The sequence below is a fragment of the Callorhinchus milii genome, unplaced genomic scaffold (assembly GCF_018977255.1).
Source record: "Callorhinchus milii isolate IMCB2004 unplaced genomic scaffold, IMCB_Cmil_1.0 Scaffold4, whole genome shotgun sequence".
NCBI lineage: Eukaryota > Metazoa > Chordata > Chondrichthyes > Chimaeriformes > Callorhinchidae > Callorhinchus > Callorhinchus milii.
This window is the reverse complement of record NW_024704745.1, coordinates 34,682,171-34,710,064: the sequence shown is the minus strand read 5'-3', so window position 1 is coordinate 34,710,064 and position 27,894 is coordinate 34,682,171. Positions and strand designations below refer to the sequence as shown.

The 27,894-nt window shown below is 36.7% G+C and overlaps 1 protein-coding gene across 1 annotated transcript; it reads right to left on the bottom strand.

The window, feature by feature from the left end:
- Positions 1–156: 156 nt before the first annotated feature.
- LOC103176932 (zinc finger protein DZIP1) lies at positions 157–27,071 on the bottom strand. Its single transcript, XM_007890815.2, has 15 exons — positions 26,547–27,071; positions 21,764–21,848; positions 21,161–21,285; positions 19,790–19,948; positions 18,125–18,268; positions 15,181–15,243; positions 11,205–11,342; positions 10,080–10,128; positions 7,848–7,889; positions 6,199–6,249; positions 5,028–5,170; positions 2,886–3,084; positions 1,709–1,844; positions 1,145–1,344; positions 157–236 (listed from the first exon to the last, which is right to left on the bottom strand). The coding sequence occupies exons 1-15, from the start codon at positions 27,069–27,071 to the stop codon at positions 157–159; spliced, it is 2,139 nt and encodes a 712-aa protein (XP_007889006.2).
- Between the last annotated feature and the right edge of the window lie 823 nt (positions 27,072–27,894).

Sequence of the window (27,894 nt, the reverse complement as noted above, 5' to 3'; positions counted from 1 at the left end):
GCGCTTTGAGGCAAAGACGTGATAAGTTGCTATAATAAATACAAGGATATTATGTAGAAATGTGGATCATTTATGGTTTGATCATATGCAAGGTTTACTACTCAGAAATATAGGATACACCTATAACGATAATGCTTTCTCATCCTCGTGCAATTCTTATTGCTTGAATATTTCACATTGAAATTCACACTGGCAGCAGTCAGTTCCTTCTAAGGCAGGTTCTGACAACACCATTGCTGCAATAAGGCATATATACTACAGGTTACCTACAATTGCAGCATTGATGCTATTTCTAATCTGAATGATAATAACGAGTATATAAGTATGTATATTCAATTATTGAAAGTCTAGAACATTAGTAGTGAATACAAGTTAGAGACATGTCTAAAAGATGCCTGTGGCTTCCAAAGAACAGGCTTTCAATCAGTATCTCTGTAATATAAGTCACCTATTACTTCCCAAAGATTGTGAAGCCACACTGATAATGAATGCTGGTTCTACAGATAACCCCAATGTTGAAATCATCTATTGTCTCTAGCTACTCCTAAGTGTCAGACGACAATGAGCAGGTCTTTCCAGCTCTCAATGGATTAGTAAAGTAAATGACTAATCAAGCAATTCTATGGTAGCTGACCACAGCTTTTACTGCAGTTTTCCACCCTCTTCATAGTGTAATTTTCACAGAAATTACAGACTATAGGCAAATCTGACCTGATTTAATCTCGCAAATCAGGAGCTAAATAAACTCATGGGCATTGAAACAATATGGACAACGAATGATGTACTCCTGGCAGGCAAAACTTGACATGTTTCAGATGCTGTCTGATTTTGTTTTGAATAAATAAAAAGTAGATTCCATGACAAAACAGATAGTTAAACATGTACCTTAATCTAAGAAATCCTGAATGTTAGCTATTCCATTACAAACAATAATTGACAGATGCAACAACAACTTGCACATATCAAGATGCAGCTAATCAACTTAGCTATAGAACCCATAATTTCTACTTGCGAAACTGTTACACTTGCAAAAATATTCTACAAGAATCTAATGTCAAAGGTACAAATCAATCTATGCAAATCAACCAAGTCAACATATACAATGCTGTATCTTGCAAATTATTTTCAAATGTTAATTCTGTACTGCAAATATTACGGCTCTGTGAAGGCTTGCCTTTAGTTTTGCAAAGTGAAATCGGTTGCTTTGGCGGGCATGGAACCACTTCCATCAGTTCACAAACATCAGATAATTTGCTACTTTCACTTGATGTCGTATCTGAACTAGAGCTGCTCGAAGATAGTTTGGGCAATTCTTCTTCAGAATCATCAGAACTGGTTGTACTGCTGCATTGGGAAGAAAAAATGAGAAAACAATCATGGTTGTAAATTGTAATACCCAGAAGACCATTCAAGCAACACAAGTATTCCTTCTAATATTACTTTCTTGAAATACTAACTGTGTGTTCCACTATATAGAACAGCATCAACAACAACAAAAACAACAAATTGCATTTGTATAGCGCTTTCACGTCAGGAGGACGACCCTGGACAGTCAGGGATTTGGAACCTGACTAATCATATCAATTTAAAAGTACAGTATTTTAATCAAACCAGTAAGCAGACTGAATAACCAAAGCATCCTAGATAATCTGATTAAAACTGAATCAAATCCAAGCATTTAAAAGTCTAAAATCGTTTGGAAGAATACCTCAACGTAGCTGTTGATGGCTTAGCACAAGGTACAATTTTCCGAATGGAACAGGTGGGCTGCTCTGTTTCAAAGCTCTGCACAATACCTGAAGATTTATTCTTACATACTTTCCTGTATGTAACTGTTTTCTTACCTGTGGATATTAACACAAAAACTGCAATATGTTTGATGTACAGTGTTAAATCAAACTTCTTTATTATTTCATTCTCTAAAGAAAATATTTTAATATCAAGGAATAAATTATATTTTCTGCATTTACCTACTAATTTTCTCTTCAAACACATCTTACATAAGGCAAAATTGAAGAACAAAAAATAACTGTTCAGAAAGAAAGAACAGGGGAAATGACAGAGACAAACGTTTTTGATATGTATTTTGAAATAGAATACAGTATTTAGTTATTACAGTAATAATGCTACTCCTAACCTCTGAGTAGCAATATTATTGCCAAATTAGTGCTAGTCTCACCATCACGGTACATGAGCTGAAATCCCCCAAATAAAAGAAAACATGACTAACGCAGGGAGCAAAGAAATCCCTTAAGATCTCAGTGCTTCAGAAGTTTAAATGCCTCTGTCTAAAATTGCTGAAATTTACAAAGGTTCTTCAAATAACTATTAGAGTGCTAGGGTAGAAAGTACTCACAATGAAGATCTACAAGGGCAGAAGTGTTATAACATTGAAAACTAATTTCATGGGGAAAATAGAATGTTTTAAAGGAAATACTGGGAGAAGAAAAGGAAGAAAAATAAAGATGGAAAATATAATGCCAAATATTTCAAATTAGTTCAGCCAACATCATTATGTTTACTAATTACATTTTTTTAAAAATGTTGGAATTAATTAAAATTGAAGAACAGATTCAGTGCAGTAATTGATCAATGAAGACAAGGAAATCTATATACAGTATTTCCTCTGCCAGTAAGTTTTAGATTTCACACTTTAGAAATGAGAAATTCCATTTTAAATACGATGCAATAATAATAATCATAATAGTGATAATCCTTCCATATAAGTACCTGAGGTGTACTAACAATGAAAACTTGTAAAAATAAACCAAAATAAATAATTATCTTCTAAAATAAAACATAATTTTGTGCAATTAAATACCTCAATTTGTAACAGCTTCAAATGTTTACATATCTTAGTGATAAGATTGGTACATGAACCCTACCTGATGTTGATCGTTTACTACAAGTCTTAATTATCTTAGAAGATGGGGAATGTTGTTGAAGAATCTTATTCTCGACCTCATGGGCCAAATTTTCTCTAAAGAGATAGAAGTTTGGTATTGATTTTGATTTTTCTTCTCTTTGGGAGTCAACAGTTTGAAGAATTCTTGACAGTCGTCCTTCAGAGATACCTTGAACATCCTAGAAAATTAATGTATCTCATATTATCATTGACCTAAATTCATGTCTATTTTCCTTTCTATTCGTTTGAAATGTAAGTTGTATTATGATAGTTTGTTTATTCCCCTTGCTCTCCCAAAGGCACTGACAAGCTGGGGTGTATCTCTATAGTTGCCAGCTGCTCTTCACACCTCACCAGTGCCCATTGATATGCAAGTCTGGTCAGTGAAAAGTATACTGTTTTTCAACAGGAGCATCACAGCTGAGCCTGATTCCCGATGCTCCCACACACACTTGCACTTTTCACCAGTAGTGATTGAATAGCAATAAAGAACTAGAATGTAGGCTAAATTATTTCCCCTGCCATAATGTCCCATGATGTCTACATAGAATTATAGAATCATAGAATCGTACAGCACAAAAAGAGGCCATTCGGCCCATTGAGTTTGTGCCGGCTCTTTGAATAGAGCAATTAATGTCAATCCCAATCCCCAGCCCTTTCCCCATAACCCTGCAAACCCGTCCTCCTCAAATACCCGTCCACCGCATTTTTAAAAGGAGTTTTTGAATCAGCCTCGACCATCCTTTCAAGCAATGCGTTCCAGATTCGAACAACTCGCTGCGTGAAAAAATTTCTTCTCACCTCCCCTCTACTACTTCTAGTTACTATTTTGAATCTGTGACCTCGAGTCACCGACACACCCACCAGTGGAAACAGTTTTTCCCTTTCTAACCTATCAAATCCCCTCATGATTTTGAAGACCTCAATTAGGTCTCCTCGTAACCTTCTCTGCTCCAATAAGAATAATCCTAACCTCTCCAGCCTTTCCTCATAATTAAGGTCCCTCATTCCTGGTACCATCCTCGTAAATCTCCCCTTAAGATTGTATTACCAGCCTGTATTGCCTCCCCTCATTCTTTCTATCAAAATGCATTACCTTGCATTTCTCCACATTGAAACTCATCTGCCATGTGTCTGCCCATTTTACCATTCTGTCTATGTCTATTGCTGCCAGGCTGAAATCAGCCAAGTCTGCCAAGATCAAGTGTTAAACCTCAGTTATACAATGGGAAGAAGTAACGTAAGGAGACAAACCTATCCATTACAAGCGGTTAGAAATTATTTTACATTTTCTTTAAAAAAGACTCAATACCAGATCATGTCTAAACCATTGATGCAAAACATGAATTTGAGATTTTTTTGTGTTTTTTAAGGTTAAGAGTTGACAGTCTTGAAGATAAATCTATCACTACACAAAAATTGAGACTCAAATAAGAGCCAATAAGAATAGTGACCAATTTTTTTTAGCTCAGATTCATCAGAAATTAAATTAATCAATTACAAAACTAGATTTGTACTGGTCAACTTGGTTTATCTTTATTGTTAGTTACAGGAAGATTCTTTGTTAATGACAATAATTACATATTACAGTCTAAGATTAATGCAGTGTCCAAACTCTTCAAAACAGGAAAACATCTGTGCGGGAAGAGGGTGGTGGTGGGAGGAAAAAGTACATAGCACATTCACACAACAACAATTTGCACATTTTTTGTGCCTTTCATATATGAATGTCTCAAAGCACTTCATAGACAATGGGGTCACCAACCAGGACAGAAAGGGGGGAATTTGACAGTATCAACCAAAGGCACAAACAAAAGGTGTTTTTAAGAGGGTTTTGAAGAATGGGGTAAAGAGCAAGAAGGATGAAGATCTTGTAGTCAAACAGTTGGGTTTAAGGGAATCAATAGAGCCAATTGAGGATGGGGAATAATGGGTCCGTGGAGCCTGGCATTGAAGAGAACTTTGGATAAAGTGAAGACTATAGAGTGTGAATCTAGGAAGGCCAGCAAGACTGTTGAAGAAATCTAGCCTTGAAATGACAAAAGCATAAATGACAGTTTGACTACAGAGAGGTGAGACGAGAAGCCCAAGTAAGTTTTGTGACCTAGCTACAAATACTTACTGACTTTATGCCTAGGTTTTCTAATTTTTCTTCCAAACTGTGCTCTAAGATTTTACGCAGCTCTTTGGCTACAGATGGATTTTGCTTCAAAACATTTTTAAGGTTTTTCTTGCACCTTGACAATTCCATCAGTTCTTTCATCTCTGAAAAGAAAATTGTTGTAGAACTATTTTACTAAAGTTTGGTTGCAATTTGTTGAAAAACATATATTTTGTTTTCCTTAATTTGACAAGTTAATTTTACTTTTCTTCAAATAGGAACCAAATAAAGTTACTAAAGTTCATGTGAAGAGAAGTTTAGCTATATTATGTAAAGGGAACTATTGGTAGAATAAGAATGGAATAAGAGAAGGGAGGTTACAATGCATTGTTTTAATGCAGATAAAAGATGTCCTTCAAATTATAATTGTTTAATTGATCAAAAGCCTTTTTTAAATAAATTTGCTCCAATGTGGCTTTGACAGAACTAAACTGTTAAGAACCAAACTGTTAAGAATCATCAACAAGAACAAGTTATCAACCCAATTTATGCTGTTAATTGTTCTAAGCTGTTTTTGTAAAGCACTGCGCTCTATCACATAACACATAAATAAAATATAAGATATTAATACATTCTTAGCATGATAAATTAATTAAAACAGAACTAGTTAATTATCTATAATGCAAATTGGTTATTATACAATAAAGGAAATTCAGAAACCGATAGTTAAAAAATAAACAAAAAAAGAAATTAAATAAGCATTGTATTTGGATATTTGAAAAGTTGGTTATCACTTACACATGCTTACATGAGATTTTATGTAGGAAGAATATAGTGAAATAATAATATTTTGCTGCCTTTGCACGATTTAAGAATTGTGCATTATTATTCTGCTCTATTTTCAGCAAAATGCAGTTATAATAGATAAGAGGCAAATCGCTGATGCAGGAATGAAGGTCTATGGAAATTACTTCTACAAAAATATCATCCTCAAAGTGAAATATGCGTTGTACAGTCATACTCTAATATTAATGTGGTTGGATCGAACTTCTCTTAGTAGAGGAAGGCTGCAGTTCATGGTTGTAATTTCTGCATAGATTTTCTATTATATCATCAATATACAACAAATATACAACAGTTCCTAATTTGACTATTAATGTACACTTTTTCTTTTGACTTAATTAATTTTTACCTTCATCTTCACAAAGTTCCTCTATAGATTCCAACGTTGACGCAGCCTGCTCTAAAGTTCAACCAAGCAGCAACCAATGACGAAAGAGTGAAAGGCAGCACAAAAAGGGGAATGTAACAAAAACGTTATTATTAGAGGTTGTATGCCACATAAATCAATATCACTTTTGTTCTTATAGTATTTGCAAATATCATAAGAATGAATTCTTATAAATGTATTATTAGTTGTATTTAATGTTTTCATTTAAAACAATTATTCTATTATCAATTATTTTGAGACTTGCCTCTTTTGAATGATTTTTTACCAGTTAGATTTGATCTTAACAGATTCTCCTAGATGCAGACAATTATTAGGTGTATGCTCATCACTAAGCACCACTCAACACAATTCAAAACATCTTGATATTGGAGGGCTTCTGTTTCCTTTGGAATTGCATATCAGCAAGAGTCAAGAGTCTTCAGGAGAGGAGAAAACTAACAACAAAGAAACCCCTCAGGACTTAGAGGTAATAAATGCTACCCATAAGATGCAACTGATTCAATGAACTGGGATTTAAGTAGCAGACTGCCAAATGTAACAAATTTGAACAAACTAAGTTAAAAGTTATTGTTAAAAGCCATTGACTGGCATGTCAGAAAGGGAATCATTGAAAAGAAAAAGAATTTCATTCAAACTAGGCAAGTCAGGGAATGGATATTCCAAATTAGTAAAATACTTAGTACCATTTGAATGTTGCTATGCTTGAAATAGAGTCAAACATGTTAAAGCAACCACCTCTATTCAACAGCAACCTACTGTCAACAAGCAACCTGGAACAATCCCCACCGATTTTCTACAATAAGCCACATCTATTCAGGAAGCACCTGTCTGACACAAATGGCCACTTTGTTAGCCCTTTTCAGTGGCCAGTTCTAAGTGAATTTAAGTGTACTTACCAGTAATTCATTATCAATTTCCACGCATCTGAGTATAACACTCCTAGCGCATTTACAGATGCCCTGCTGAGCAACCTACATGATACCCACAGCTTCCTGTCTCACAGGTGAGGTGGCATTGGTAAATGCACTACCAGTCTATAGGCAGCTCTGCGGAAATTTTTGGTCTGCAGCAATTTTTCNAAAAAAATTAGGGCCCAATCAATGAACCAACGAACCCTTAATCAGAGGCCACCCTTATATAAAGGCCACTTTAGTCGAATCCCCTCGAATCAACAGGTTTGACTGTGTTTACTTGTTTGCTGAGTGATTCGAATAACTATTAATAGGAGGAATGTACCAACAGTTATAATCAGACAATTATTAACTTTAACTATTAAGTAAGCCAGTTGAACTATGCAAGTGACTTTTCCCCCTCATCTGCATAAGGCAGGTAAAATTTGCTTCAACACAGTATGTAAAGTTATGAAATGAAGAATCAAAGTTTTGTATAAACTAACCAGTAAAACATTCAAAACAAAATTAAATGCAATACATGGACAAAGAGCTAATAACTACACATTTCTTTAGACTATAATTTCATCCTCAATTGGTATTTGTTCATTAAACACAAAATTATTAGATTATAATAATGTAGCTCAAATATATTAACTGTAAACAAACTAAAGTTGATTGACCAATTTAAACATTAAAGTTATTTTAGCCTTTACTTACCTTTAGTTAAGGATTTTCGTTGTGGAAGATTTGTAATAATTGCTGTAACATATGGATAAAAAAGTTAAGAAGAATTATGTTTTGGTTTTGTTTCTAAATATGTTGCTCAGTCAAATAAAAGCTTCAAGAAAAATCATTTTGCTGGTAAAGGACTATGCTATTCTTTTGTTCCATTTTTGATTCATACTTTTTTTAGAAGCAGCGTTCTGAAAGGTTCTCTTCATTTTGTAAAGATGGGCAAGAACATCAAATTTCTTTATTTTTAAGTGTACCAGTCGTTCTTAATATTTCTAAAAACTAAACATAAGGACATAATGAAACCTAGGAAAATAAATGGCCATTTGATCCACCACATTGGCTCCTTCCACAAACAACATAATTCCTGATCTATCATGAACTTCATCCCAACAACAACAACTTGCATTTATACAGCGCCTTTCATGTCACATGGCGTCTCTGAGCGCTTAATCCCATTCATTCAATGCCCTGACTGAAAATTATTTCAGACCTCAAACTTCTCCTGATAACTTAAGCTTTATATTTCAGAATCATTCTTCCGGTCCTTCTACTTTACCTATACATGGGAATTTCCATGCATCTGGAATGAAAATTTAGGTCTCTTCCTGGAGGGACCATGTCTGCTTAATTTCAGAGAGTATGAGGCACAGATTGGCAATAGAGTCAAATTTGCTAAGGCTTGAGTGTGTGTTGGTGTACTGGTAACCAGCTAAAACTACACAGCCTGTCATAAAAAAAACACAGTTTGGCCAGCTTCCCACTTATCCAGCTAGGACCAAACTACCCATTTGGCTTGCAAGGCTAACAAGAGCTGAGTGGGTAGAATCCCTGACCTCAGTGACCAGTCTGCCCCCCCTAGTCCTCCCGACGCATTTAGTATCTCTCTTGTGCCCCAAATTAGCTTACTATTATCATATACTTAGACTAGGACTTAATCATTTAAAACATGTACACAAGAACAACTGGAAAGAGTATGTTAATTGATGAATTTATGAAGGATTCAACCTAAATCAAGGCTTGACATAACAATCTGATGCTTTAGTTTGATCTTTAGTGTTCCTGCAGTTTGAGCAAAACACTTAAATAGTTTCAAAGAAATGATATTGTCTTAAAAGTTAAATAATCTATATAATAATATAAATAAGTTTATTTAGATTATTTTCCACCCTCTAAGAGATTTAAATGCAGCCATCATAAAACTACAAACCTTTCAGACTTGAAATAATAGCTCCATAAAAAAAGTCACTTTGAAAGGCTCTGCAAAAGTAGTTTTTGTTATGACTGATGCTAATAACGGTGGGAAAATAACTGCCTGTAATGATGCATCATGTACAAGACACAGTTGGTGTTCTTCTAATCTTGAATGGAGTCCCAAACCCTTGACCGTTGCCAACACTGTTTCATTCTACCTTCAGAATAAAAGGGCTGCCTTATCTCACATCTGCTACTGAAACCTTCATCCACACTTTAACTTGAGGATGGATTTTGCTAATGCTCCTCCTCACCATCCTCCGTAGCGCTAATCTCCAGAACTTTAACTGTTCCAGAACTTTTTTCGTGCAAAAGACACTCATTATCCCCATCCTCACCAAGTTCCATTGGCTCCCAGTACTTCAGACGATCAAGTTTGAGATCCTTTAGCTGCTCTTTAAATTCTTCTATGGCCTCAACTCACCTATGTAATTCTCTTCAGTCCAACATTGAAGCCTATTCTCTCCGCTTTGACTGATCTTTCTTCCTTTGCTTCATCTCCAGGGACTGAGCCTTTAGCTACAATGTCGCTGTCCTCAGGAACTCTTTCAAAACTACTTTCCCTTACTAACACTCCCTACTGCTTTTAAAAACTTCCCCAAACCCATCTTTGTTGTGTGTTTTGTCTACATATTTAAATCTTTCAAGGGCTTTGAGAAGCTCCTGTATGTGGAAGATGCTCCTGTACGTGGAAGTTATTGGATTCAACCTGAAATGTTTATTTTTTCCTCTAATGCTCATATCGCATCTTAATCATAGATTGAGGAGTACATAAAGAAAAATACCATTTGGTTAAAAAAAATTAAACTTGTATTTGTGAAAAATTCTGAATTGAAGTAAAAATAAAGGTAGCTTTCTGTCATTTCATATCTATAAGAATAGCATAATATTGCATTCCATCTGTAAATCTTTTTTGTACAAAAATAAGTTAACATGTAGTATATCGATTGTAGCTCTGCTTACATGAAAGCTCCAGTATCTTCTTTGGTGGTCTTATGGCACATGTTTGTACCTGAAAACAAAAGCATTTCTATGAATAAACTCAGCTGCATATTTAATTGCTTTGGGGAAAAACTACTGCTTCTCAGCGTAGCAACTTTATTCATGTATGCTTATTAAGTGAGAGGCTACAATCTTTCATCCTCCAACAATAGTAATCCTACCATCTTCCCATTATTGCATCAAGTTGTTTCTTAAACAACTTCAGTCCCCTTGTCCCAATCATCCATCTTGGTAACCCATTCCAAGTGTTGAATAACTTCCATGTAATGAACCACTGTGTGCCCCTCTTAAAGTTATTCTTCTTACCCTAACCAGTGCCCTCTCATCAACAACAACAACAAAATTACGTTTGTAAAGCGCCTTTCACGTCATGAGGACGTCTCAAGGTGCTGCAGACAGAGTTACGGACCCAAGCTGGGGGTCGGGGAGAGTGGAGGGGAGGGGGGGGAAGCAGGGAGATCAAAAGCACGGTCGAAGAGGAGAGTCTTGAGATAGGTCTTGAAGGTGGCAAGGGAAGGGGCAAGGTGGAGGGACTATAGGATGGCGTTCCAGATGGTGGGGAGCAGAGTGGCAGAAGGCCCGCCCGCCAATAGTGGGGTAAGTGAGGCGGGGGACGTGAAGCAGGCCGGAGCCCACTGAGTGGAGGGAGAGAGCAGGATGGTAGGGGGTAGGAGGTCACAGAGGTAGGCGGAAGCAAGACCGTGGAGAGCTTTGAAGGTGAGGACCAGGATGTTGAACTGTATCCTCAGTTGAACTGTGATGGGAAGCCAGTGGAGTTGGGCAAGGATGGGGGTGATAGGGTCACAGAGCCTGGTCCGGAAGAAGACTTTCCAACTTCTCCCCACATAAACAATTATGGAAATTTAATTTGCATGAGAAAGATCTGTAAAAAATCTCGGTTTAAATATCCGCTTCAAACAAAGAACAAACAACAACATTGGTTACTTCAACATTTGGGCAATAGGCCTAGTCCTATTACGTGTACCCCATCCAGAGAGGTCTTCCAGCAAAGCTTAAAACTCCCCAACTGACCATGCACAAGGTGATATGTACACATGTGTTAATACTTAGTCTGAAAGGTCTAACCTCTCCATGGTTAGTTATCAGTTGATGTTGATCATACAGCTTTTGGCTTAGCTCCTTAATTTTTTTCTTGTAGTAGCAGGCGGTTGCCTTTTGTTTTTTGTTGATGGATGACATCAATGTTCTTATTTCAAGCTGGAGCTGCAAATCAAAAGCAAATAAAGCATTAAATTGATAATAGTGCTTAAACTTCGGCAATTTGCTCCTGTCCTGTCTGCACCAAATCATACTGGGGTACAGTTCTACAATCTTGGAATCCCGAGTTACAAAAATTAATTTATTAGCCTGGACAATAGCCTGTGATCAAGCTTTGTACCAATGCAGTGCATCACATGTAAGCTCGATTGCAATTTTTTTGGTCAGCTAGGTGTCTGACACAGGAGGAAATAAAAGCAAATAGAGTTCCATGCATCCCACCTATACATGGAAATTCCAGAGATGGTTACTGGATGGAATGTGTACTCTCTTCCTGGAGGGATGCATCTGCTTATCTAATTCTGGAGAGTATTAGCTGCCAATTGCCAAGACTTGGCTTTTGCCAACCATTCCAGAGTGTGCGTTTGGGCACTCTGGAGTCTAACTAGCTGAAAACACATAGCTTGCCATTGAAAGCACTGTTGCTTTTCCAGCTAGGACCAGCTTACCCATTAGGGCATTGGCTTGCAGGGTTTACAGGAGCTGAGTGGGGAGAGTGGGCACTGGCCCCAGTAACTGATCTGCCTTTCCAGGTCGTGACAATGAGCTAGGCTGGCTGAGCTTTCATCAGCAGTGCCCTGAAGTACTGCGGATCTTCCTGGCTCAGGAAGTGGTTTACTGAGACACCCACAGCTTGATTGTATCATCACCTAATGTCTGCGGATTTTACAGAAAGAGCAATTAAAACAGGAAATCCTGGCTGATTCTTCTGAAAGCCAGGTTTAGCCCCATTATTGAGTTCACCTGCTCAGCAGATAAAAGATCAAATCTGGAGCCTTCCTGGTAAGAGGTCCTAGACTTCTTCGCCTAATGATTGAAAATATCCACTTGGCTGCATCGTCCTCCAACCCCATGTCCCCTTCCACGCCACCCAAACCATCCACACCACCTTCTCCCTCTGCCTCGGCTCCTGCCACTCCACCTCCTTACACTCCTTTGCCGCCATTTTTCCCTCCTCCCTCTCAACCACAATCACCCGCATGAAGTTCACCACCTGCTGGCCCGACCCACATCCCACCCAGCTGCTGGTCACTCAACTCCGCCTCCTCTCTCCCCTGCTGGCTGACACAGTCAACCAATCTCTCTCCTCAGGCTCCGTTTCACTCCCCCTGAAAAACACTGTTATCACACCTCTCCTCAAAAAACTCACTCTCGATCCCTCTAATCTCTCACACTACTGTCCCATCTCCAACCTACCCTTCCTTGCCAAAGTCCTGGAACACATTGTTCCAGGTCAACTTCGGTCACACCTTTCCCTCCACTCCCTCAAGCCCCTACAGTCTGGTTTTCGCCCGGCCCACAGCGCTTGTCAAAGTCACAAACGATGTCCTCTCTATCTGTGACCAGGGCTTCCTCTGTCTCCTCAACCTCCTGAATCTCTCTGCTGCGTTTGACACAGTCGACCACGCCATCCTCCTCCACCCCTCTCCTCCCTCATCTACCTTAGTGGGATCGCACTCGCATGGTTCGAGTTCTCCACTCCACTAACCAACCGCCTCCACTTCATCTCGGCAAATGGTTTCTCCACCCACCCCCACCCGGTCACCAGCGGGGTACCCCTGGGTTCCATCCTTGGCCTCCTTTTTTTCCTCATCTATATGCTCCCTCTTGGCGATGTCATCCACAGACACGGGGTAAACTTCCACACGTATGAGGATTACACACAAATATACTTTGCCTCTTCCAGCATCAACTTCAGGTTCGCCGATGTTTCATCAGCTTGTCTGGCAGACATCAGGGCCTGGAGGAGTGCAAACTTTCTTCAGCTGAATGTGGACAAGACGGAAGCCGTACTCCTTGGCTCCCACCAATGTCTTCAATCCTGCGGATCTTCTCAACCTCCACTGAAGCAGTGTGCAATATAGGCGTCCGGTTCAACCCCCAGCTGTCCTTCATCCCCCACATCTGGTCTCTGACCAGGACCACCTTCCTCCACCTCCGCCACATTGCTCATTTCCGAACGTACCTTACCCCAAATGCAGCCGAAACCCTCGTGCATGTGGTTGTCACCTCCCTCTTGAATTATTCAAATGCACTCCTTGCCGGTCTCCCCAGCTCCACTATTAAAAAAATCCAGCTCATTCAGAACTCTGCTGCCCGCATACTTATCCAGATCAAACTTCATACCCCCATCTCACTAGTTCTGGCCACTGGCTCCTCATTTGTGACTAAATCCGGTCACTCCCTGGCACCTCTCTACCTTTCTGACCTCCTCACTCCCCAATCCACCATCCGGCGCCTTCGCTTGACTGGCACCGGCCTCCTGCTTGTCCCTCATGCCCTCCGCACCACCATTGGAGGTTATGCTTTCAGCCACTACACCCCAAAACTGTGGAACACTCTCCCTGAATCCTTGCCCGCCCTCTCCGCCTTTTGAATTTCAGCCTGAAAATCTTCCTTTTCACCTGTGGTTACGGCCACCTCCCCACCCCCCCCCGGCTCGTGGTCAGGCTCCGCCACTGTTAAGCGCTCTGAGACTCTACCTTGCGTGGAGGGTGCTATATAAGTGTAACTTGTTGTTGTCGTTGTTAGTCTTTACTGTGAAGAGGTATTATCAAATGAGCCATCTAGATGTAATAAGCATAATATTATCTTTGAAAGAGCATTTCATCACATCATCGAGATATCTCAAAGCGCTTCACAGGATATTACAGTGATATATGTGTAAGTGAACATAGCAGCTAATTTTCTCAAAGCAATGTCACATAGATGAATGACCAATTTTATTTGGGGATTGTTGGCCAGGACACCAGAAGAAGCTCCCTCCCCTAAGCATGTTTTTAAATTCAATTGAAAAAAAATGCTTCAAATGATTTATTAATTTTCTTTTTAAAATATATGCATTTCCAATAGTAGTCCTAATCTGTGTTCCACAAATAGAATATCATAGAATTAAGCAAAATTATTTTTGTCCTATTGGGGAAGGATAGAATTTGTAAGCAACAAAAAAATCATGAGCACAATAATGTTTATGACTTGCCCACTAGCAAGTAACTTTTTAACCAAGGAAAACACAATAACTAATAAGTCTACCCTTTATGAACAAATATTGTTGGATTGATGATCATCAATCATTCCATTCAAACTAGTGGTTATCAAAATCTCAAAATCTCAAGGAATTAATTTTGGTCAAAGGTACCAAACTGTAAAAGTCTTTCCGACGTGAAGGGTACTATACATGTGTAATTTGTTGTTGTTGTAAAGATGTCTGGAAAACTGACTGACTAATTTAGAGTTCTGAGGGGAGAAATTCTAGCAGCCAGTTAAGTAGTAAAAGGAATTGTGTGATTATTTTAGCGCTGGTTTAGCAGCACACAAACATTCTGAGGGCAGCACTATCTGCTGATTGCAGATACACCCAGTGAGAATTAGGAGAATTAGGAATCAAAATGTGAGTGGCCCTTTAACTTGGGAACAGGACAGGGTGGCCAGACTTAGCAACCACGCTAGGGAGAGGAGTTTTGCAAGGCTAGAGCCCTAGATTTATTGATAAAACCTGGGAATTTGGCTTTAATGAGATAATGAGTATGTGGCGGTCTACAGAACATATGAAATATGTGAATAATAAATGAAATTAACATGTAACTAAACAATAACAAAGGGCATTTTCTAGATTCTTTGTCAAGAAAAATCTTGGCACCTTTTATAGTTTACAATAACAACAGCAACAACACTTTGAAACGTTCTCCTGACGTGAAAAGAGCTACATACATGTAAAATGGTTTGTTATATGATCTCTATGTTAATATGAATATTTCAGATATCAAAAAGAAAAAACAACTACCGTTTGCTTCTCACTGTCATGTTTTTCATGGATATTTTGTATTTCTGAAGTCCACTTAGATTCCTGGAAATGACAAATAAATCATATTAAATTTCTCATTTGTAAGTACTACAAATAAACATTGTGTGATTTACCAGAGACATCTCGTCGACGTGATAAGGTGTTCTATCAAATTCAAAGATTATTATTATTATTATGAACAATGGATTATCTCTCAGTCGGTTTGCAGTGATTACATCTCAGTCTGGCAGTCATCATGAATCATCAGCACACTAAACACATCGACTGTCACCATACACTATTACACTCGTGATCAGATCTAAAATGGAACTAAATTAGTGCATCAATGTTAAAACCAATGTACACATAGTGATGATTTCATAAACTGTGTTTCCATCTTGGACAAGTACTATGATGGGGAGGGGGGGAGGAACAGTAATGTAAAGTGTTCTGGAAGAATTAGATCAGATGGGCCAAAGGGCCTTCTTTCTTCCAAACAATCTTGTTTTCAGATAATAGTTTCAAACTAGTCATGACATCAAACTCTGAAATAATTAGTCCCTTAAATAATAATAATCTTTGGATTTGATATAGCACCATTCATATTGGGATATGTGTTAAAGTGCTTCATTCACATGGTTTACTGTAAAGTACAGAGACTGTATTTGTAGATGAACGTGGCAACTAATTTGTGCACAGCAAAGGCCCACAAACATCAAGTAAAACATTTACAATAGGTGATTTTAATCTGCATCTGACTGCACAAGGAAGTGGATTGTACATCATAAGGACTTCTCTCCAGATCCAAAAGATTAAAACAAAGTCCGGGTTCTGCAACCCAGCACAGCAGTTAACAACACCTTTTAGTGTCCGACAAACACGGGAATCACTAAGTAAAATTAACAAATGGCTTCTATACAACTAAAGATTCAAGAGCAACTGTTTGCAGGAAGCAGGCCAGAATGCTGTAATAAACATTAATAAACATGTTAAATTCCTTCCAAGTCTTTAATTATTTTCAGAGAATTGAAATGTGATCAATCATATATTCTCATTGAAAATTAATTTGTTCACATGGACAGAAAAAAAATCATTATATAGAATTGCTGCGAAACAATAAGGGATTCTAAGGTTGCTTTCAGAAGGCTAACTGTATTAATGTAACAGTAGACTGAATTTCAAGTAGTACAATTTAACATTAGATATAGATTACAAATACTTTTGTAATCAGGAAGATCTTTGAGAAAAAATACAACTTTATTGGGGAGAAAGAAAATCAACCACCCGATTATAAGATACTGTATACATTTTTCTACTTTAAATATAAATATTACATGATTATCAATTGGTAGATTACAAATTTGGAGTGGACTGCAAAAAAATACTCTTTTTCAAAGGATGTACATAATGATAACATTACTGAGCAGCAAACAAACATTTTACATCTACGTGGGTTAGGTTAATCTGCAGTTCACATTATACAGTAGATTATTGTGATATAAAGATACGAGATATCAAAGGAATTATATGAAAGTGCTTCTTCTGTAAGATCACAGCGATTGCACCAAAATATTTTTAAAAATCACATTGTAGCTCATTACGGTGGAAGACATAACCTAGCAATTAGCACCACAACTTTTTGTTTTGGTTTAACTCTCCGCTTAGATTTAGCTTTCAAATGCTATTCTGTTTTTCTGAACAGAGTCAACAAGAAGAGTTATTATCAAATACAAAGAACATAAACAGTTTAGAATTCAACAACGAAAGAACATGTAGTGAACAATGAAAGCAAACGAGGAACGAGAAAGGAGAACATCCACAAAAAATATTTTATCCATTCTAGAGGTTTATAAACATAGAAGTCTACAATATGCATATACGGACATACAAACAAGTGTTTTTAGCAATTGAAGTGTAATAGTCAGAGTTAAGAATTTTGACTTTCTAAAATCCAACCCGAGGACATTATATTCCTACGCGCAACATCAAATTCAAAACTGCCACACCTGTCCTTACTGGATGAAGGCTTCGGGATCATAGCAACAGTGTTTCAAAAAAGTGAAATGATTTTGATCCCCTGTCACAGATTATTGTGACCCATTTGATATTTGTTTGGTCATTCAGGATTTGAGCATTTTACAATTTGCATGTTGAGAAGTTTGAATACATAAACTGATTCACATTTTATATGTAAGTGCAAAGTAAATAAGTTAGCATTTTGTGCACAATAAACTTTTACTGCTTTAGCAATTTTTGCACTATGAAATGGAATACTTATTATTGATTACCGTTTGTCCAGAAAGTACCACAATGACGTTGTAACATAATTCATTCCAAGGATAAATTAGAACGAGATAAGCGGGTGAGTGGGGATGCTCTTACCTGTGAAATGGGGTAGATCATCTAAATAGGATAGATAAGGTGACGCTAAATATTCTGGATGTTTGGTTTTATTACTCATGAAGATCAGGGAGCATTTCTATAAAACCTTCCCTCAGTAAAACAAATGAGGAAAGTATATATGTGAAGGGTAACTGCTACATCTTCCCAGAACTTTGAACATGCAAAAAATGGTAATAATGCTCAGCGAGTTAATCCTATGGAAAAAGTGCTATAGAAACACTGCAATACTGTGATTAGGTTTCATGATATATGTTCTAGGGCTTATTTTTTAAACTGATATTTATTCTTTCATTACATGTCCTGATTCAAAGAAATCCTCTCCATCAAAAGATGTTCTAGATCTTGGCAAATGCTGATTAGTAACCAGCCATTAGGGGGTGTGCGAAGCAGCCCATGGTGAGCTGGCCAGCAACACTCGATGGTACAGCACAGATTGGGAAGATTGCAAATACAAATTTAGCAATCTAGCATTTTGTAACATTAGGTCTCCAAAGTAGAAATATTTTAAGTGTGAAATTGCATAAGTAGACAAGCATTATACCTGCTTTTCTAAAAGTTCCTTGAGTTCTTGCACTTTTTGTTGATATTGGTGTCTTTCCTCCTGAATTTCATGTTCATGCTCATTTTTCAAAGCACTAAGGCTCAAATTAAGCTGCAAACTTGTACTCTTGATCTGCATCAGCTCCTTATAAAGGATAATAATGTAATGTATAATATGTAAACAAACTAATAGAATTGTGAATATCAAGATTTTTGACTGAATTTTTAATTAGTCATTATTTTGAAAATAGTTCATGCCCATGTTATAAAGTAACATGTTATAAAGTTTCAATCATGGCAAACAATTGGGAGGAATAGCAAACATATCCAATTGACCTAACTTTTTAATTGTAAATACAAAAATGTTCTACTCTACTACAGTATATACTTTTTAATTATTTTCAAATCAAGTTATAGATGAAAGAACAGAATACAAGAAAAAAAAGTGGCTCAGTAAGTTTAGTAAAGTTTCAGTAAAGGTTTTGAAGTAATTAAGGTTAAAAATTATATAAGGATCATTTTCCTCGAAAGTCCATCTTTAAAAGAATCCAACAACAACAACTTGCATTTATGTAGCCCCTCACACAGGGTAGCATAGAAGAGCAAAGAAATGAGTTTAGTGAAGATCCAAAGATATATTTATTAACTGAACTGACACTATTTCAGGCTCAGAACTGGAAGCCAAAATAGTTCCTTGAGTGCATATGTTCAAAAGAGTCCTGTAGCTTAGTGGTTAGAGCACTCGCCTCGCAAGCGAGAGGACCTGGATTTGATTCCTGGGCCAGGCGAAACATTGAGCAAGTTTCCTTACTCCACATGCCTTTGTTCACCTAACAGTAAGTAGGAACCTGGTTCTTAGTTGATTGACGGATTGCTTTTCCGGGGGTAATAATCCCTTCAAAACAAAAAATAATAATAATTTGGTCAATCAGTCCATGACTCTTTGTGGGACACTGCTGAGCACAATTGGCAGCCTCATATCACCCACAAAATATACAATCAATTCATTTTACAGTATATTCTGTGAAGTGCTTTGAGACGTCTCGAAGACATGGTAAAGCACTGTATCAAATGCAAGGTTTATTAGTATTATTGAAAGTGAATGTAACAAATAGAGGATCTATACACCACAATTTTAGCAATAGGTGAAACGTTAGTCAATAATAATAATTCTTGCATTTGATATAGCGCCTTATCAAGTGTTTGAGACGTCTGAAAGATTATGGGCAGAGAATAGATATAAAATTAATTTTGTAGTGAATGAACTGAATTTAAAAAGTATGCGTGCAATTTTTTTCTAAAAGTACAAATGTATTTGATTAAAGGATTAAAGAAAATATTATTTTTAATAGACTCAGCAGTTGAGTTGTAAGACGCTGCTTCACTTTACAAAAAATGCTCTTCTTAGTTTTTCTAACGTTGACAGTAAAATTTGTTGGGGTTTGATTCCCATTTACATAGAATATAGTATGCAGTATTAAATTTTAGAATCAAGCATTTAAAGAACAAATTAATTTGTTTTAAAATCACAGGATTAATTTCTATAATGAGCAGAGTATTTGATACATAAATACTAAATTCTTTAATATCATAATAGTGAGAATTTCACATCCAATTGAATGAAAAGTAAACAAAACTGCTGGAAAAGTGGAACCAAATTACTTACTGATTCCAGTGCAGAATTCTTTGCAGACATTTCTTTAAACTCAACAATAAACATTTGTTTAATTTTCTCCATCTCATCATTTAATTTCTTTTTCTCTTCCTCTTTCCACTTCTCAAACCTCTTTATTTCTTCTTCTTTCATTGCTCTATTTTCAAGTTCCTAAAATAAATCAAGAAACTAAATCTAGAAATGGAAAATGGTAACACATTAGGTGCAGGAAAGAAAGTAGAATTTCTCCCACAATGATACTTTTACCATCCTCAGCCAAATACAATGCACAGCCTTTATGTTTGCACCCCATCGTTAACCCATTTTGTTTTGGTTTATCAATTATTTAAATCAATACCAATAGAAAATTGACTTGAGACACAGAACAAAATGTGTTTGAACATTTGTAATACTTTAAAGCCATCATAAACAGCTCATCACTCTATACTAACCTAACTAATCCAATATAAACATCCAATTTCAATGCAACCATAATCAATTTGCAGATTACTCAAAGTTCTTAGCACTGCATTAAAAAGTTCTTTCTAAAATCTGCTTTAAAATGTTGTCCTCTGATTCCTGAATCTACATATAAACACACCATTTACTTTCTTCAATATGATTCACCCTCAACTGTCTTCTTTCTAGATTGCAAAGCTCAAATGTTTCATTGTTGCTCATACCCTTTACACAAACTAATTAGCTTTATTGTTTTTTCTTAGCGCCCTCTCCAATGATTATTGTTTGATGCGGTGATACAAACTGACCAATCCTCCAAGTATGGTGTTACCATTGCTTTACAGAACTCAGAATAACTCCAGAAACTCATTTGCTTTTGCCACTTTGTGCTGACATTGAAAGTAACACTTCCTTAAACTGCTTAGTCTTTCCACAGCAATATGATTGGAGGAAAAAACTTTTAAACCAATTTTAATTATTTATCAAAGTTTGATTCTCCATTTCTGTACATACAAAGATTATATGTCCTCTTTTTTATCTATTATAAGGAGATTAAATTCTATGAGTCTCTCTCATACCTTTAGAGGGTTCAGTCCTGAAGTCAATCTTTTCAAACTTCAGCATCTTCTCCAATGTATTAATATTGTTTGAAAGTAGCACGCTCCAAATTTCACATTTTTCAAACTGTCCACAGATCTACCCAACTGTCAAGCCCTGTATTATTCAAACTTCTAAAAATAAAACTGGAGAGTTGACAATCTCCTCACTTGTTTCGCTCAACAATATTAGAGTGTATCCCACCTGGTCTATGTGTATGCATAAAATGTAATACGTGCAATGAAACAGAATAAATTTTGCTTCAAGATTGCCGATGACCCATCAGAAAGAAGCTCATGCAGTATCAGAATATTTTGTTTATTATACCTGAAATTCTTTTCTAGAGTACTTCTGTTCTTCAACTTCTAGCTGTGACTGAGTTTGAAGCAGTTGTTTTTTTAGTTGATCCATCTCATCTTGGATTTTATCAGTTTGCATTTTCTTCTGATACCCTGTTCATATAAAATTGCAAAAATATAAACAAATTCCCTCATAGAATCTTACAGCACAGAAGGAGGCCATTCGGCCCATCGTGCTGGCTCTTTGAAAGAGCTACCAACTCGTCCAACTCCCCTGCTCTTACCCCTTAACCCTGCAATTTGTTTATAAAACAAATCTAGTAAGGGAATCTTCACTTATCCAGATTGGTGCTCATTTTTTCTGGACATTGAATGATTGAAGAGGAAGACAGTTCAAATGTAATGGTGTGTTCTTCACTAGAATTAAATCTGTACTTTAAGCATGTCAAATGTGCAAATGCTTAAATAGCTAATTAGATTATATTGTTGAAGATGCTCTGTAGCAAGGTGAATGGATAAGTGAACAAGACTCTCCCTTTTAAGAGTGCAACACACCAGGGCCACAGCTGCTATCCAGGTCTCCTGATAACTTAAAAGTTGTATGAATGAATGACTGATGTAAAGTACTCACCAACATCAATTTGCTCTTGGTGGCGACGCTGAACATGGTTTTGCTTAAAAAAATGGCTCATAAAGGACTTGTCACAATATTGGCACTGAAAATCAAAGAAGTCAAATCATGTTTATACCCAGCTAGGCTTTCAATAAACAGTTCATTATTTTCTGTATTGGTGAAAAGTAACAGCACATAATTTATTATAGGATAAGACACCAGCGGGCATGAGAGATTGATCAATACTTGGGAAGCTAGGACATTACAAGATACAGTTTAGGCAAAAGGTGGGGAAATGAAATTAAAAGATTTAAAAGATCTGCTAGAAAATAAAATGGGAAAATAGAACAACAAAATATGCTGCAATCTAATACAATGATGGAACACACTCGGCTAACCAAGAAGTCCTACTCCAGTTATGTTTCAATGTTTCTTACTGCATCATTGAAATAAATATTGTAAGGAAGAGAACTATCAGACACCAAATGTTATCAAATATGCACCAATGCCCCCTTGTGGCTCTCTGTTTGATTTCAGACTACATTTGCACTAATTCCAACTGGCATGACATTTGCCTAAATTTAGTCTGTAAGACCATATTGTCTTAAATTTGAGATCACACAGTATTGCAGAAACTTCTTCAATTCTGTCTTAATCCTGTCAAACCAGTCTCAGTTCTTTTTAAGAACTGTGGAAAAATAACTTCCAAATTAAGACTGAATTAGGATTAGGGTTAATTTTTCTTTAATTTTTAGAAAAACTGGTTTAATCGCTAAAGCCAGGTAGATTTTCAGACATTATATGTCTAACTTTGTACATGTATAAGTGATATTAGTGACAACCTGATGACTTGGAATTCAGCATAAAGCTAGCTAATTTGTGCACCCAAACCAACCACAGATCCACAGAGCACCCACCTTATAAGCAAACCATAATTATTATAAGAGGCACTTTATAATGGAGTACCGGGAAACTAGGGAACTACTGAGAAAATAATGGATACGGAGAAGAAGGATTAAAAGATTGGTCACGGTCTCAAATGCAAATAATATTATATTAAAGCATTGCAAAACAGGTTTGATATGCTGAATGGCATCCTCTTGATCCTGTGTTATGAATATATATTTTCGCACCAACAATATACAGACAATTCACTTTACAGTATATTCTGTGAAGCGCTTTGAGACGTGATAAGGCACGATATCAAATGCAAGTATTATTAATAATAATAATCCTTGAATTTGATATAGCGCTTTCCATGTCTTCTAGATGTCTCAAAGCGCTTCACAGAATATACTGTAAAATGAATTGACCGTATATTTGTGGGCGAAACATGGCAGCCAATTGCGCACAACAGTGTCCCACAAACAGTTGTAGATTGAAAATGACCAATTTATTATTGTTTAGTTTTGAGGGATTATTATTAGGTGTGTGGAGTAAGGAAACTTGCCCAAGGTTTTGCCCTGCCTGGAATTGAACCCAGGTGTTTTGCGTGCAAGGCGAATGTTCTAATCACTGAACTACAGGACTCCACATATTGTTTAATTATGAATATCAGAAGAGATACTGAATGACTTTATATTTAATTCATGTAGATCCAGAAAGATGTAATCAAATTTCCTGCACACGCATGCACACATGCACACACACACACACGCAAAGTTGAAACATATTTTACGGTTAATTTCTCAATTTTAAAATAGTAGCTTCCCAATGGATCAAATTAAACCGTCTGTGAAACGTTGTTATCCACTCAAGCAATAAACAACCATGTCAGAACAACTGCCAGGAGCAACAATGCAACTGAAACCACAACAGATTGCTAGGTCACTTATAGAGGGTCCTGAACACCAAAATTTATTATGGTATCTCAAATAGTCTTGCAAATTAGTTACCATTGCAAGCATAACTAAATTGTTTTAATGGCAAAATAAACACTTAAATATAGTTAGAAAGTTCAATGCAAATCACTGCTACTACAAACTAATTAACATTTTAAAATATTGTTATTCCTATATTATACCTTTGAAATAAATGAACGCTGAAAATGCCTGAAAACATTGGAAAGCCTGATTAACAAGCAGAAAAAAATACATTTCTGAATATCTAGGCTTTCCCGAATAGAATGGAGACTAAAACATGCACCTGAATGCTCATTATTGCTTTCATTTAAATCTAGTTTATTTCATGTGAAATATGCAATATAAATGCCTTATTATTATTGATTAATAAAAGGACATACTCAGTTTCCATTTGAACGTGAAAGGCGCTATACAAATGTAATTTTGTATTGGAATGTTGTTACTTGCACAATAACTGATAGATATTTCACTTTCCTNAAAAAAAATCTAGAAACTGCACACTAAAATTTCTTTTTGCAAAACCTTTTGTATTTTGCTTCGTACTTCAATCATATGGAAATAACAATAGTATGTTTGACAACTAAAAGGAAGTGTTTGCTTTTAGTGAACAAAAGTAATTGATACAAATAAAAATTGAAGGCTAGAACCACAAAATAAAACATAAAATGTTGGAAATCCACAGCAGGTAATTAACATCTAACAGGAAATATACATCAACATTTAGGGGTAACCTATCCTTTGGATTGGATGTTAAATCAAGGCTTCATCTGCCAATTCAGGTGGATAGTAAAGATCCAATGGCACTATTCAAAAAGACAAGGATGTTTCTCCCAGTATCCAGGCCAACAATCCTCCAAATAAAATATATATGCAAATAAATTACATATACATGACATTTACAACTCAATCAGAAAGCAAACTGGAGTGGAATCTCAATTTGGTGGAAACAAGTTTGAAAATGTTAAAAAGTGTTCAGGGCTGAGAACAGCAACGACTTGTGTTTATATAGCGCTCTCCATGCTGGACAAGAGCTACAGAGTGATTAAGATAAACACAAGATATCAGTTCTAAGTTTTCAATAGGTTTAGTTAGACTCATATCAGAAGCAAAGGAAGGAGAAGGCACAGACTGGGGAAGTTGAGTGGCAAACCACAGGAAAGTGAGGTTCATGTTTAAGTATTGCATCAAATGTTGGGCAAAACATAACAAAACTTGGTAAACAAAAACAGGAGTTGCTGGGAACACTCAGCAGTTCTGATGAAAGGTCGTGGACTCAAAACATTGACTCATTTTTCTTTCTCCATAGATGCTGCCTGATCTGCTGAGTGTTCCCAGCGTCTTCTGTTTTTGTTTTCAGATTTCCAACATCGGCAGTATTTTGCGGTTTGTTTATATAACAATACTTTGTGGTCAAATACTTGCAAGATTACCCGTTTTGATTAGATTGCACTTGGTTGCAACAGAAATAACTAATAAACTCTGTGAGATTGGTGAAGGTACACAACAATCACAGTCTCACTTGGAAATTGTGTTTTTGGCTGCTGACTGATATAGGAAAAAGTAAAAGGGTAGGTGGTGCAGCTTCTAGGGTTAAAAGAAAAGTGCCTCTGGAGAAGCACTCAGTGTTGGAAGAATGAAAGTTGCAGAAGATGAGCCTGCTGACAGGCAAGATGTGCATGATTACTGAATCACAATGTAGAAATAAATGATTCAAGAGGATCCAGTAGATCCAGAGAACTTTGTGGGATGGAAAAACAACAAGCAGGATTTTCATTGCTGTGGGGGAGAGGAAGGGAGCGAAGGATTGAGGGTGGAGACACGGAAAATACATGACTTATGGTGTCTTCCAGGTTATGAATGAATAAACTGGTGCACAAACTGTTGCCATTTCTGGTGGCAACAGTTTGTGCACCAGTTTATTCATTCATAACACTCCACAGGCTCCCGGTCACAGAGCGGATCGACTTCAAGATCCTCACTCTAGTATTTAAATCCCTCCATTTCTTGGCACTCTCCTATCTCTCTAACCTCCTCTCTCCCCACAGCAGTACCCGCTGCCTCCACTCTACTGGGTCCGGCCTCCTCCGCATCTGCAGTACTTTGCCATTTGGAAATGATTTGCTGTTTTAATGCAGTTATAATTGAGACAAATGGAAAGAAAAGAAGATAGCTGCCATTTGAGCTCAAGACACATGGAGATTCTTACTCCAATGGCTGTGCCAACCTCATCAGCACGTTTGACAACAATTTTGGCATTAAACTCGAGAATGGAAGACCAAGCATTCAATGTAGGATAGATACGAAGGATTGAAAGAGATGGACGAATTTAGACAACTGATGTGATTGAATTTCTAAATAAAAATATCAAAAGAAATGAAAAATGAAGAGGGAGAACAGACTCCCTCATGATTATGATCAGTCAAAGGTGAAAGCATGAATTTGAAGGAAGTGAAATAACAGCCCATTATGACTTCATTAAAGCAATCGAAGTGGGGATATCTTAGGTCCCTGCTAAAGAAAGATTGTTCTGGAGTAGAAAAGAAGAGTATGGTTAAAAACCATGCAATCACATATAACAAAAGGTCGTAAAGATAAAAAAATCTTTAAGATATCAGGCATTCCTCCAGAGTCCATTTTCAATCCAGCTATCAACATATTATTGGCTCTCTAAATATAATTTTTCTCAATTTTATAAACATACAAACAAAAAACATATTTCCAGATGCACCCTTTTCCATTAAACGTTCAAACAATTTCCATCCACTTTTCAAATACCAAAAGCAATTACAAAATGGCACAAAAACCTAATTTCTAATCAGGCTTTAAATTTCAGAATGTCTGACATTTATTTTGTGGCCAATAAACAAATACCTTTTTTTTTACAAATCTGCCATTTTAAAACAGGATAAAAAGAACTTAGTTTCTTAAAGATTGCATACCTTATGGTAGTTATTGGCTCCAGCCTGAATCATCATCTGCTGGGAAGAAATTATCTGCTTTCTACGTTTGCATTCCTCCTTCTGAGATTTAATTTCTTCAGATAATTTGCAAAATTCCTTCTTAATCTGCTCCTTCTCAGAATCAGCTGCCTGCAATTTTTCTTCATAAATCTGTAAATTAGATGTGAGGTATTCCTGAGAATGGAGAAGATATTCTATGGTGAGCTGCGCCAACCTGAACATTTTCAGCAGAACAGGATCCAGTGGATTTTGGCAATAAGGACATTTTTCAGAATCCATATTGCAGAAAGTGATGTTCATTATGTTTTCCTGCAAGGTGACAAAATCCAGTTCACTCCCCACTCTGTCCACGTCAATGGCACTGATTCTCCTCCAGTCCACGCTTTCATGCCGATGTTTGAATTTAAATGGTGGATACTGAACTCCATACATATCTGCTATTAAGGAAGACTGCTGTGGGATGTTGGTTGAAAGCTTACTGTCGGAAGCGTATAATGACGACATTCCAATCAACCACATCCTGGAACGTGAAAACAGAAAAGGACCGGAGAGGTTATGAAATGACACATTAAAAATAAAGCACACATCATTTCCAAAAATATATAATCAATTTTCTGTAACGAATAAAAATACAAATGTAATTAAACATATGTTATGTGTTTATTTATTGGTAATAATTGTAACAAAAGCTGCAATAATGCTAAAACTAACAAAGAAATTAACATCAATTCACTAATGTGACTTGGTTACCTCATATCTACTTTGTGCTTCTTGGTGATTTGTATTTCCTTACCATGCTTTTGTGTAAATCCTCTTTGCTGATGATTAGCGATGAAATGGTCAAGACTATAGGGATCTGTTGCTGCTGCAGTTATTTCATTTGGTTCTCCTCTCCCTTGTGCTGCTCTGTATTCTGACAGGAGGTTCCTCTTGTTGTCATGGTAACCAAAACTGCACTAATAGCTACAAACCTCTGCAATGAAGAAATACACTTATATCAATAAAAATGGATTCAAATCCAATCCGGACATAAAGAATAGTTACAAAATAAATAAAACATCGCATTGGAGGAAATAAGCATCCAAAATCTAGAGAAAGAAAACAGCAGAGATTAAAATTAACCTATACATCAGAGCAAATCTAATAAGCAGAGAGGAAAGGTGTGATAATCAATACAGCTGAGTAAAAGCAAAATCACCCACGGCAGAATCAGACTGCTGACTGAGGGAATAAACACAGTTCCTTTTTCTGTGTGAAAGACCGAGAAGGTACAAAACAGGTGGAAAAAAATTACTACTGGACTCTCACATACATTCGCCCACAAATA